This window comes from Erinaceus europaeus, chromosome 7 (assembly GCF_950295315.1).
Source record: "Erinaceus europaeus chromosome 7, mEriEur2.1, whole genome shotgun sequence".
In the NCBI taxonomy this organism is placed as follows: domain Eukaryota; kingdom Metazoa; phylum Chordata; class Mammalia; order Eulipotyphla; family Erinaceidae; genus Erinaceus; species Erinaceus europaeus.
This window is the reverse complement of record NC_080168.1, coordinates 108,917,803-108,931,413: the sequence shown is the minus strand read 5'-3', so window position 1 is coordinate 108,931,413 and position 13,611 is coordinate 108,917,803. Positions and strand designations below refer to the sequence as shown.

Sequence of the window (13,611 nt, the reverse complement as noted above, 5' to 3'; positions counted from 1 at the left end):
CAAGTCTTTTCAGATAGTAGCTTTTGTTTTCCCTGGGTAGATCCCAGGGAGAGAGATTGCTAGGTCATAAGGTGATCCACTACTAGAGTTCTGGTGAATCTCCAAGCTTCCCATAGGGGTTAGGCCAGTAATGTAGGAGAGTTCTTTTCCCCCCACAGTTTCTCCAACAGCTGGTTTTTCAGTCTTTTATAATGTGTGATATCCTCACACATGTCAAATGGTATCTCATTTTTGTGTTTATTTGCATTTCACTGATGATCAGTGACTTTGGCATTTTTCTATTAGCCCTTTGGATCAATTTTCAACAGTGCATAGCTAAAAGTCATATAATGTTATAATGTAGTGGTGTGCAAAGCACAAGGACTGGCATAAGGATCCTGGTTCAAGGCCCAGCTCCTCACCTGCAGGGAAGTCACTTCATAGGCAGTGAAGCAGGTCTGTAGGTGTCTATCTTTCTCTCCTCTCTGTCTTCCCTTCCTCTCCTATTTCTCTCTGTCCTATCTAACAACAATAACAACAACAATAATAACTACTACAACAATAAAACAACAAGGGCAACAAAAGGAAAATTAAATCTAAAAAATATATAATGCAGTGATATTCAATGTAAGACATACCATTGGCATTCTATAAAAACTTTATTCTTTTAATTATTCCAGTCACATTTTAAATTTCTGCAATGCATAGATTATTACTTATCTTATATTTCTGAGTCAATTTTGTTTGTGTCTTGTTTCTGAAAAAAAATCACAAAAACAACTGGATAGATAATGTCAGGGAGGGGCTGGGCAGTGAAACACCTAGTTTAGTGCACATGTTGCAATGTGCAAGGATTTGGGTTCAAGCCCTTGGGCCTCACTTGCATGAGGAAATCGTCACAAGCAGTGAGGCATTGCTGCAAGTGTCTCTTACTTGATCTCTTATCTCTATTCCCTCCCCTCTTTCTTTCTCTCTGTCTCTATCCAATAAATGATATATATATATATATATATATATATATATATATATATATATATAAGTAAAATTTCTAAAAAAAAAAAAAAGGAGAATAATAGAAAAAGAAAATGCCAGTGAAACAACAACACGCATGTTGGGAAGCAGTTAGACCAGCAAAGTTGTAGAAAAAGCTTTGGGGCACAGTCTTACATTTTATCATGTATACTTTAAAAGGTGCATTTTGGTATTATTCCTACCTGGAACAATATATACTACTTACTTTCTAACCGGTGATCTTTATATAATATATATCTAACGATGTATACTACTTACTTTCTAACTGGTATTCTTTACTGAGACAAAATTCTTACAAAAGTTTGAGTAAAAGCCAAAGGGAATAAATTAATTCATTACAGGGTATAACATCAATAGAGGATTCTAGGAGTATAACATATTGAAAAATATGCTATTGAAAGATAAAGAAAAGTCTACACTTCAATAGAAAGGTTTAATAGCCATTAACTTTTTAATTAAATTTTTAATTTCCAATTTTGCTCCACTTCTTTAAGAGTAATGCAATTTTCTTGATTGAGTCATCAAAGGCTTTTTTTACCTGCTTATTTCTCAGTGTGTAAATAAATGGATTCAACATAGGAGAGATGGAAGAAATGAGCAGAGAAACTACCTTGTTAATGGTCACCTCCTCCTTTGCTGTAGGATTCATATAGATGAACATGCATGTGCCATAGGTGATGGACACCACAATCATGTGGGAGGAACAGGTGGAAAAAGCTTTTGTTCTTTGCTGTGCAGATGGAAATCCTAAAATTGTCTTGAGAATGTAAGTGTACGACAGAACTACACACATCAGAGTCAAGATAAGGGTCAGCACAGCAGAGATCAGAACTGTTTGTTCGATTAGCCATGTGTCTGAGCATGATATCTTTATCATCGGAGAAGCATCACAGAGAAAGTGATCAATGACATTAGAGTCACAAAATACTAGATTTAGCCCCAGACTAAGTGGGGGGGTTATGATCAACAATCCAGCCAGCCAACAGCAAAATACAAGCCTGCTGCAGACTCTGCTGCTCATGATGGTCACATAGTGCAGGGGTTTGCAGATGGCCACATAGCGGTCATAGGACATGGCGGCCAGCAGGAAAAATTCTGTTATTGCGAATAGGTCAGTGAAAAACACTTGAACGGCACAAGCATTATAAGTAATGACCCTGTCATCTGTTGCTATACTGTACAAGTATCTGGGAATACAAGCAGACGTAAATGAGAGCTCCAAAAAGGAGAAATTTTTTAAGAAAAAGTACATGGGTGTTTTGAGATGGGGATCCACAAAAGTAAGTGTGATGATGGTCAGGTTCCCAGTTGCACTCAGCAGGTAGGTGAGGAGCAGAAAGATGAAAATTGGAACTTGCAGCTGAGGGTCATCTGTCAATCCCATCAGTATGAATGTTGTTACTGTATAATTTTTCATCACTGCTGATGTATGTTCAATCTGTATGTCCAATAGTTGAGAGAAATTATTGTTAGGTTATTTTGTCTGGTTAAACTGAATCAACTTTAGCTTCACTATATATATTTTTTAAATATTTATTTATGTTCCCTTTTGTTGCCCTTGTTTTTTTTTATTGTTGTCGTTATTATTGTTGTTGTTAGATAGGACAGAGAGAAATGGAGGGAGGAGGGGAAGACAGAGACGGGGAGAGAAAGACACCTGCAGACCTGCTTCACGGCCTGTGAAGCGACTTCCCTGCAGGTGGGGAGCTAGGGGCTCGAACCAGGATCCTTACACGGGTCCTTGCGCTTCGCGCCACATGCGCTTAACCCACTGCGCTACCGCCCAACTCCCTACTTCACTATATTTTTGTATTATAATGTAAATCAAACCAAGATATAGTTAGATTTATTTATTAATTTGGCACAATTTTATGTGTAACAAATATGTTGACTTCCCCTAATTGTTTCCTACTTAGGGCTAAGTTAAATATATATATTATATCATTATTGTTTTCAAGTCAGCTATTTGTTCTTTTTCATTATATTAACTCACAATATATAATTGGATCAGATCTTAGGTGTTTATGCTAGATTAATTTTTATGTATCAGTATGTTTTCTCCTATCAACAATGATAAACTTCTCACAGACAACCACATATAAATTTTCTTTTCCTTGTTATAGATTTATTCCCCATTTCACTATGATTCTTCCTCTTCTACATTTTTCAAACATTCTGTCTTTTGGCCTAGGTTCCATTACTGAGCACACTGATCTGAAAAATAGACTCTAGGTCCCACCTGCAGGGTGGGAAGAGGCTTCACTAGCAGTGAGGCCATACTACAGGTGTCTATCTTTCTATTTTTTTCTTTACTTTCAGTTTCTCTATGTCTATACTAAAAATGAAAGTCTGCCAGGAACAGTGGATTTGTCATGCAGACACTAACCTTTAGTGGTAACCCTGGTGGAAATAAAAATTTCTTTCAATATACTGTACAGTATTATATTATGTAACCATATACTCCAGTAAACCAGTTGACACAAAAATACAACCAACTAATCCTTGTTAATTTATCTTCCTGTACATATTTGAAAGGAAACCCGGATCTCTAAAAAGTGATGTTGCTCCAGTTAGATTTCTGGAATGATGAAGGGAATAATACATGTACACACACACAATGAATTCTTTTATTTACCAATTTGTAGTCATTACAAGATATTTTAGATGAGGGTCCCTTAAACGTTTACCTATTGAATATTATGATACTATATGCATAAACATTGAAACTTTTATAAGATATAAAAATAATATATGCTTTTTATACATGGAAATATAATCTAATTTTCTCAGAAGAAAAATAGTCAAATTTTTACAAAGGGATATGCTGCTAATGTTATAAAATGCTATCATACTTACTTTTCAGTCAATCATAGCTTCCTTATGCTGTCTTAAAATAGTACTTCTTAAAGTTACTCTGTGAAAATGGTAGATTTGGGGGCCAGGTGGTGGCACACCTGATTGAATACACCTGTTACAATGCACAAGGACTCAAGTTCAAGCCCCCAATCCCCACCTGCAGAGGGAAAGCATCACAAGTGGTGAAGCAGTGCTGTAGGTGTCTCTCTGTCTCTCTCCCTATCTCCCCCTTCCCTCTCAAATTCTGACTGTCTCTATCAAATAAATAAATAAAGTTAATTAAAAAAAAGAAAATGGTAAATTTGATAAAGATTTTCCTTGGAACTGCTTTTTTACTTTTGTTCATGCAGCATGTCCATCCTCACAGTTTCTCTGAACATACTCAAGTGTCTCTGAGATTGCTGTCCTCATGCAATAAGGAAATAATTCCCTGTGTATTTTAACACTTGAAAATGATATTTACAGCACTGGATGCTGAAAGTATCTCTCTCTTTCTATTTTTTGGAAGAGTTGGTATTTCGATATCTTTGATCAGGACAGAGGTTTACACTTTAACAACTTGACTTACTCAAGTGAATAATCAAAAGGTCCTTGGTGATTAATACTCAAAAATCACTAATGAGCCTGTGGGGTAATTTTATTTGGCAAAAGAAAAACAATGAAAAATGGTTCTTGCCTCCAGTGTCCTTAGAGATGAGGACAATTATCAGGCTTATTTAGTTCATTTTCTCATTTAATAACAACACCACTAGAGGAAAATCAGCATACAATAAATTACACAATTTGATAAATGTTCACATGGTTGTACTTCTGTAAACATATTAATATGAATATTTACATCCATGACTACAGTGTTATTTGTATCTTTGCAATCCCTTGTGCTCTGTTTCTTTTTTATGGGAACATGTGTGCAGCATTTTATTGGGTGGTTAATGGTTGACAGTACAAACTTTAATACTTAGGCACAACTTCTTACCTCCCTTTGACTGGTGTCTAGGAGAAATACCAGCATCCCAATGTCCCTTTATCCTCTTATATATGGAACTTGAGAATCAAAAGCAAAAAGGGAAAGCATAAGGTGAAACTTGGACTTGATGTGGTATATTGCATGAAAGCAAAGAACTCTGGGAAAGGAGGGAAAGGAACAGGTTGTGCCCTCTTTCTATACTCTTCTATTTCTAGTTAACCAATGGCATGTGCTATCACTAAAAACCAGATTGCATTCTTATAGATTTTTAAATGAATAAAGTACTGCAATATTATTAGTTTCTTTCTGTTTTCATTTGTATTTGTCATTCATTTATTTTTATTTCCGAGGAGTATTCCATTGTTGATAGATTCGTGGGATCTTTCAAGGTTGTTATTAGACATAAAAATTATACTAGTAGTGTGGAGTTGTACCCCTCTTGTCCTATGGTTTTGTCAGTGTTTCCTTTTTATAAATATTTTTTAAATGATACTAGTAAATGTCTATTATATTTTTATGAAAACATGCTTTGCTTCTCTTAGGTAAACAGCTTAGAAATAAGTATAATGGTAAGTTTATTTATAAATTAGGTATGTGTTCCAATCTTTACTAAATAAGACAACTATTTTCCAACATGCCCTTAACATTTTACATTTCTGTTAACGGGGTATGAGAGTTATACTGGACTTAGTGTCAGATAGAAGTGGAGTGAATCTAGTTCTGATGTCTCGTTCTTTCTCTCTCTCTCTCTCTCCTCCTTTCTTTCTCATTAATATAAATAAAATATTTTAAAAAGATGAATGATTTTAAAACTTAAATTATCCATTGTGTATTTTAAGTCAACTATTGTGATGAAAAAAATGCAGTTCTTTTTCCTATCTTACTTCCTTTCTTATTTCTGTAATTGCCACCAGGACTCTCACTGTCACACTGGGCCTACAAGATGAACCCACCACTCCTAGTTGTGTAATCTCCACCCCCTCACACACTTCTCTTTCTCCCTATTGACAAAGACAGAAATTCGGAGGGATGAGGTGATAAATAGGGAAAGAAAGACACGAATAGTAGTTCTTCACCTCTCATGAACCTTGCCCCTGCATTTGAGGGACCAAGCAGCTTGATCTGGATCCTTGCCAATAGCAACATGTACACTCTACCTAGTACACTACTGCCTGTCCGCATCATGGATTTTTCTGCTTTTGTAAGATTCCATTTTTGTGTATGTGTAAAAGACACCAAAACATGCTCAATTCTGACAAATTTTGTGCTGTGTATATAACTTAAACCTAAGACATGGAAATTTAGTACCCTGTCAATCATCTATCTCCTCATTCTGCAAAATGTATTTTTATGCAAATAATCTTTTCCTACCTAGAGGTTTTCCTAGAAGTTGGCATTATTGCTATTATTTCTGTGTTTATAATAGTCTATAATTTCTTTCAAACTTTTATTATCAGTTTCAGTCCATTTTTTGACTTATTTTAGGCTAACTTTTCATACAGAAAATTCTACAACTTCATTACAATAGCTCACTTCTCTTAACTTTAATTTTTCCAAGTGTAACAGATTTTCAGTATAACTTGTAGAATCATTAGTATTATTTTTCAATAATTTTAGACATTTGTTTCAATCATTTCTTTCAGAAATTTATTTAAATTCATATTTAAATAGTTTAAATTAAATAGTAAATATCATTCATACCTTAATTTATTTTTTAGATCAGTATCAAATGTAAATTTTGTATTTCTTAGCATAAAAAATTCTCATATTCCATTAGTTTATCTCTTCAAAAAGCAACTAAGGGTTAAGCGCAGGTGGCACAAAGCACAAAGACCAGCGTAAGGATCCTGGTTCAAGCCCCAGCTCCCCACCTGCAGGGGAGTCGCTTCACAAGCGGTGAAGCAGGTCTGCAGGTGTCTATCTTTCTCTCCCCTTCTCAGTCTTCCCCTCCTCTCTCCATTTCTCTCTGTCCTATCCAACAATGATGATAAAAATAACAACTACAACAATAAAACAAAAGCAACTAGTATCTGTTACTTCAGATATAACACTGTATATCAGAAGTATTGCTTTTCAACAATTGTCTATATTCCTTTTAATTATTTCATTCAGAAATATAAAAATAACTATTAAAATTGAATGCTAAATATTACTCACATCTTAATTTTATTTTATCCAGTTTAATATCAAATGTAAATTCTGTATTTATTAATATAAAATATTCATTTTCCAGTAGAAATTTATCATTCATAAAGCAACTAGAATCTTTGCTAGCATTACAGAATTTGGAATGCTAAGGAGACATTTGCTAGGCATTTACCATTTTCTGTGTGATCAAGACAAAGAAACATAAAATTGGACTTTGGTAATAAGAGAGATCCTGAGCCCTAGAAACAATCAGCAGCCGAGAGCAGGTCTTTCCATGCATGAGGGCCAGAATTTGAGCCGTAGCAACACATGAGAGCACCAGAAAGAGCACCAGGGAAACTCCATTTTGGAGGGAGCAATCTGAGGTTTCTGTCTATCATATGCCCAACAAATTATATAAATTTGGTTATCAAGGTAAATTAATGTGGTCTTGCATGTTCAAGGACCTCAGTCCATTCCCTGGCATTGCATTATAAACAAGAATCATACAAGCAGCAAGTAAGTGACACCACAAATGTGGATGAGAAGAATGAATACAGTGTTGGTAGGGGAGTTCTTCATGGACTAGGAAGACACAATCATAAAAAGATTCCATGAGGTACTGTCATTTAAGCTGAAAGTTCAGGGAGACTGGGAAGCCAGAAAAAAGAAGAAGATACTAAGTACAGGGTGCACAAATTGAAAAGTAACAGGAACTAAGAAAATAAGGATCAAATGTAGTTTCAGTGTGCTGGAAATTACAAGTGAAAGGTGATGAGGTGGTGAAGCACTTCACAAGTGATTAAAATAATAAACTTTTCTTGAGAGGTATGCATCAGTTGCATACTTTAGAGTCTTAAAATCTCTATGGTTTTCTGTCAATGGACATTCATAAATAGTGCAGCTATGAACTGATGAACTGTTGGGTTCCTCGGGGAACGAGCCAGCCAGGCTCCCATGTCACTGCCTGGTCTGTTAGCCACCAGAGCTTAGAGTGAGAGCAGCAGAGAACCTCGGGCCAGCAGTGGCAGGGGGTGAGCTCCCTGAGGGTCTTCTCAGCGTACCATGGCAGCAGACAATACAATAGACAATACAATAAACCTCTTCAGGGTAACATGGCGGAGGACAGAACACTATTGTCTCAGTTACAAGTTTATAAAGGGGTAGCTGTGTAGGGGGAGTAGCCAAGCTGGCCAATGAGACCAGTATTTCCTTACAAGGGAAAAGAGAGCAAGGCAATGAGAAGGTATGGATGGTGATGCAGGAATGGGAAACAGAAATTTAAAGAAGACAAAGCCCACCAGAGGGAGGAAGGGTGAAGTGATGCCCTTCAAGACTGACAGGAAGGTTAGAATTCCCCCGTGTCCTCTGGCCACATCGTGATCAACAACAAGGCTGGCATGCCAAGGGGAGTCTGATAGACGAGCTTCCAGAGGATCAACCATCCACGCTCAAACATGCATTAGACCCACAATGAACAAATGAGTGCTTCCATGTCTTTTCAATATATGCATAGGAGTGGCAGTGCTAAATCCTAAAGTATTTCCATTTTATTTGTTTAACTGGTCTCCATACTGTTGTCTATAGAAAGTACACCAGCTTTCATTCCCACCAATAGCAAACCAGTTTCTTTTTTTTAAATCTTCATCAACATTTGTCAAAGAGGCACGGTGGGGGGGGGGGGATATGGCACCAAAGCTTCCTAAAATAAGGTGTGGACTAGGCTTGAACTTATTTGAACTTTCACACATACTAAGGCAACACAATATTCAAATGAGGTTTTCTTGCTGGCCCTCCTATTGTGTTAGGTAGACTTTTCTCCCAAGTGGGAGGCAGTATCTCATTGTGGTTTTGGTGTGCATTCACCTAGAAATAAGTATTGTGGAGCACTTTTTCATATGAATGCCTACTTTTTTAGTGAACTTTTTATTTAGAAATTGTGTCCACCAGACAACCCCACCAATGTGCCCTGGAGCTCCAATTCCCCAGAGCCCTGCCCCACTAGTGAAAGAGAGAGGCAGGCTGGAAGTATGGATCAACCTGTCAATGCCCATGTTCAGTGGGAAGGCAATTACAGAAGCCGGACCTTCCTCCTTCTTCATCCCACAATGACCTTGCATCCATACTTCCAGAGGGATAAAGAATAGGAAAGCTATCAGGGGAGAGGATGGGATATGAAGTTCTGGTGGTGGGAATTGTGTGGAGTTGTACCCCTCTTATCCTATGGTTTTGTCAGTGTTTCCTTTTTATAAATAAAGAATAAAAAAAGAAATTGTATCCATATTATAACTATTGCTTATAGCTGAACTATTTGATTTCTAAAGAATATGTGGGATTATATTCAATGAAACTCAACCCTGTCATAAAGTAGGATGAAACTGGCTGGATCTCAATGGTAACATGTTTAGGAATATAAGCCATAAAGAGAAGGTGACTATCAAGTGAACTCACTCATAAGTGGAAATTAAAAAGCAAAGATGTAAGGGACATTAGGTGGAACAGAGGTTCCACTAAAGCAATAGAGTCCGGGAAGGAGGGAAAGTTATAGACTGAGGGGCCCTGGAGTCTGCATGCATGATGACAGCTATAATGGGGAGATGATAGTTTGCACCTATGTGTAACCAACTATACTGTAAACTATTGACTGGCCCCCAAATCCCCTCCCCCCAAAAACTTGGAAAATGGGTAAACAAACTATCCCTTGAACTTTGTGAAAGTTATAGCAATTCTAGGGCACCAAATTTGATTGGAAGTTATGAGGACTTGTAGACACTATATTGGGTGTGGAATTATATCCCCTGAAATCTAAAAATTTTGTGAACAATAATTCACTAATAATACAAATTAATTAAATCACCAGGATCTGATTCTTAGAAATCAAAGTATTTTAATCAGTATTCCTCTTGGTTTGTTACTTTTTTCCCTTTTCCCAGTAAATTATCTTATTTATCGTTATTTTATCACTCTTCCCGGTCTATTTTTAGGACTTCCAACCAAATGCTTAATTATATAAAAACACATTTATATTTCAATAAGTACATCACTATCAATCTGATTTATGTGATTTCAGGGTAGGATATAATCAAACAGAAATAGCATTGATTTATTCTTCTTCCTGTTCATTTCATTATTTTTCCATCACTTTTTTTTTGTCACTAGGGATATGGTTAAAGATCAGTGTCTGCACAACTCCCAGAGGCTTCTATTTTTTTCTTTCATACTTCTTTATTTTCTAATAGACTCAGAATGTAAGAGAGAGGGCTGGGGTTTAGAAAAGGAAAGAGGCCTGCAGTTATAGCCAACTACATCCACAGCATCCCCCCTACAGCTAAGAATCAGGAACTTGAGTCAGAGTCCTAGTGCAGGGTCATGTGGGCTCTTTACCAAGTGCACCATTGCTAAGAGCCTTAAAGTAATCCTTAAGCCAGTCCTTGCACTTTGAGCCACGTGCTTAACCTGCTGTGCTACCGCCAACTCCCCAAAGTAATCCTTTTAAAGCAATCCCTGATAGTCTGAGGCAATGTTATGAAAATTCCTACATATTACTATAACCATTAATAAGTAGCTGTTTTAAAGATGCTTCTTTTAAATGATGAATGAATTCTAACATTATACATTAAGCTTTATTTTACATAAACTATAGGATTTTGATATTTATTTCCTAGTTACATTTAAACAAATATTAATTCAATTTAACATTATTTCTCATTATATTTAGTAGGTTTTTCTGAGAAATGATGCACCAACACACATACACACACACACACATATCACCTAACCTAATTTTTTCAGCATTATTAAGGAAAAATCTGAACAAAGCTATATAGAAATTATCAAAGTAAATACTTTCAGTCTTTTTCATAAAAGTTATAACTATCATACTGTTTGTTAATAAATGGAAGACACATGAATACTAGATGAATCAATGTACTAAAAATGAACAGCCAAGAACAGTTCAAGTAACAAAACAGAAGAAAAGCAAGAAAATTTCCCTCACAGTCTTACTTCTTTGAGAGCAGTACAATCCTTTTAAGTAAGACATTAAAGGCTTGTTTCACTTGCTGGTTCCTCAGAGTATAAATGAAGGGGTTTAACATGGGGGAAACAGAAGTAACAAGTATTCCTACTACCTTATTAAGGGTCATTTCATCTTATGCTGAAGGTTTGGTATATATAAAGATGCAGCTACCATAGCTAATAGAAACCACAATAAAGTGGGAAGAACAGGTGGAAAAAGCTTTCATCTTTTGCTGGGCAGTGGGGAACCTCAGAATTGTTCTCATGATGAACATGTAGGACAGAACCACACACAGAAGTGTCACAACAAAGATCAACACAGAACAGACAATGACCATGTTCTCTAAGAGCCATGTATCTGAACATGAGATCTTCAGGATAGGGTTAGCATCACAGAGAAAGTGGTCTAGGACATTATTGTCACAGAATTCTAGTTTTAGTCCCAGACTAATTGGTGGGAGTAGGATCAACAAAGAAATCGTCCAACAGCAGAAGACCAGCCTTTTGCAGACCTCATGGCTCATGATGGTCATGTAATGCAGGGGTTTGCAGATGGCCACATAGCGATCATAGGACATGGCAGCCAGGAGGAAAAATTCAGTAACTGCAAAGACATCTATTAAAAACACTTGACACATGCAACCACTATAGGTGATGGTCTTGTCACCTGTGGTTAGGCTGTACAAGAACCTAGGGATGCATGCTGAGGTGAAAGAGATTTCTAATAAGGAAAAGTTTCGAAGAAAAAAATACATTGCTGTTTTAAGGTGAAGATCTGTTAGTGTGAGGAGGATGATGGTCAGGTTTCCAACAAGACTCAGCATGTAGGTGATAAGTAGAAATATGAAAATCAGAATCTGCATTTGAGGATCATCTGTCAGTCCCCAGAGGATAAATGTGGTTGTTGTTGTGCGGTTTCTCATTCCTGGATACTAACTGATTATCAGTGTGCCTGTAAAAGTAAGAAAAATGAGTTCTGAGAATAGTGTGACAAAAATTATAATGTATTTTATGTAGAAAAGCAATGCATTGTAGATTACATGTATCTTCAAATTATATTGAATACTTAGTAATAATTCAGGTTTTTGGCACTGCTAATGTATTTTTTTCAGAGTTTCAGATCAGGCTGATTTTCTTCTTACTAATTTTTGTGCTGTTTAAATTTAATTTGAACTCTAGTACATAATCAAACTCTTTCATACATGCATACATACATACACACTCAATGAAATACTAAGGCACAGAAACTCAGTTCTTTAATGTCTTCTAATTTACCACATTATAATTCTATGTACCACCTACAGGTTCACAATGTAAAAAACAAAAATAAGTTTGTAGTATGCCACTAGCATTATCCTTAGTGCTCTGTACCTGCATAACTCCACCATTCCTAAAAGCTATTCCTTCCTTTTACTTTTCTTTGAACCAGCTGAAAGGGAGGGTTTCAGGAAGAGAGGGAAGCAGGGAGGGAGGCAGAAAGGGAATGACTGTCAGAGAACAAACAGAGAAAGAGAAACAAATAAATACTGGATAAAATTTTCTCCCAGAGAGAGAGATTTGTATAGTTTCTTATGAAACTCAGTCTTTTCTGTTTCAAACTTTTCATAGCAGTGACAAGTTGTCACTCAGAGTAAAAAACTATCTCTCCACAAAGTCATAAATCTTCATCTAGATCGGGTTCATGCTCCCAGAGGGATAGAGAATGGGAAAGCTAACAGGGGAGGGGGTGGGATATGGAGAATGGGTAGTGGGAATTGTGTGGAATTGTACCCCTCCTACCCTATGGTTTTGTTAATTAATACTTTCTTAAATAAAAAAAAAATACAAAAGACACTTTTCAACTATTTGATTGAAATGTAAAACACTTGTCAGGAAGAAATTAACCTTTTATTAAACCTACACTAGAAACAAATTATTTGTTGTATTCTAAAATTCCAGGTTAACTGAACTAGCATGCTAGGCTTTAAACCTACCTACAATAATAACTGTTGAAATTATTTCAGTCACCAATGCTTGTTTAAAACCATTAGTGAATTGAAACAAAATTTACTCATAATAAATTCCTGTTAACTGGCTAAGAAAAGTTTCACTTAATATCTTTAAAGTATTCTGCCTTGGAGCAGAGAGGTACCAGGAATAGCGCATGGAATTTGCATACACAAAGCACCAGATTTGATACCTTGTGCTCTCCATAACACACTCTCTCTCTATATATGTGTGTGTGTGTGTGTGTGTGTGTGTGTGTGTGTGTGTGTGTGTGTGTTTCAAATGTAAAACAGTCCTTTTCAAAAGTGTACTAAGGTCACTACCAAGTGATAATCCACCATAGTAAATCGGCCAGAGATTGCTCTAATGCATATTTAATGTTTTTTGGATGCAATGTAAGCACTCCCAAAATATGTACCGATCACAAGTAGTAACAGTTGAAGTATTAACAAGTCAAGTAACATAGTAAACTCATTTGGTACATAAGAGTTACACATCCTCTCTTTTTCCTTACTGTTGAGATAATCTAGTGACCGAGTGCCTGCCTTTCTTCTTGAATCTGTAAACTTCTAGTTCATGATTTACAAAACTCTGCAAACATTATAATATGTGATTTTTCCTAAATATTAGAAATTTGACATCACTGT

At 36.2% G+C, this 13,611-nt stretch overlaps 1 protein-coding gene and 1 pseudogene across 1 annotated transcript; both read right to left on the bottom strand.

The window, feature by feature from the left end:
• Positions 1 to 1,474: 1,474 nt before the first annotated feature.
• On the bottom strand, positions 1,475 to 2,428 carry LOC103109219 (olfactory receptor 6C2-like). Its single transcript, XM_007518263.1, has one exon. It carries the CDS (start codon positions 2,426 to 2,428, stop codon positions 1,475 to 1,477), a length of 954 nt encoding a protein of 317 aa, XP_007518325.1.
• Positions 2,429 to 10,962: 8,534 nt separating this feature from the next.
• On the bottom strand, positions 10,963 to 11,901 carry LOC103109091 (olfactory receptor 6C2-like; annotated as a pseudogene).
• Positions 11,902 to 13,611: the final 1,710 nt, after the last annotated feature.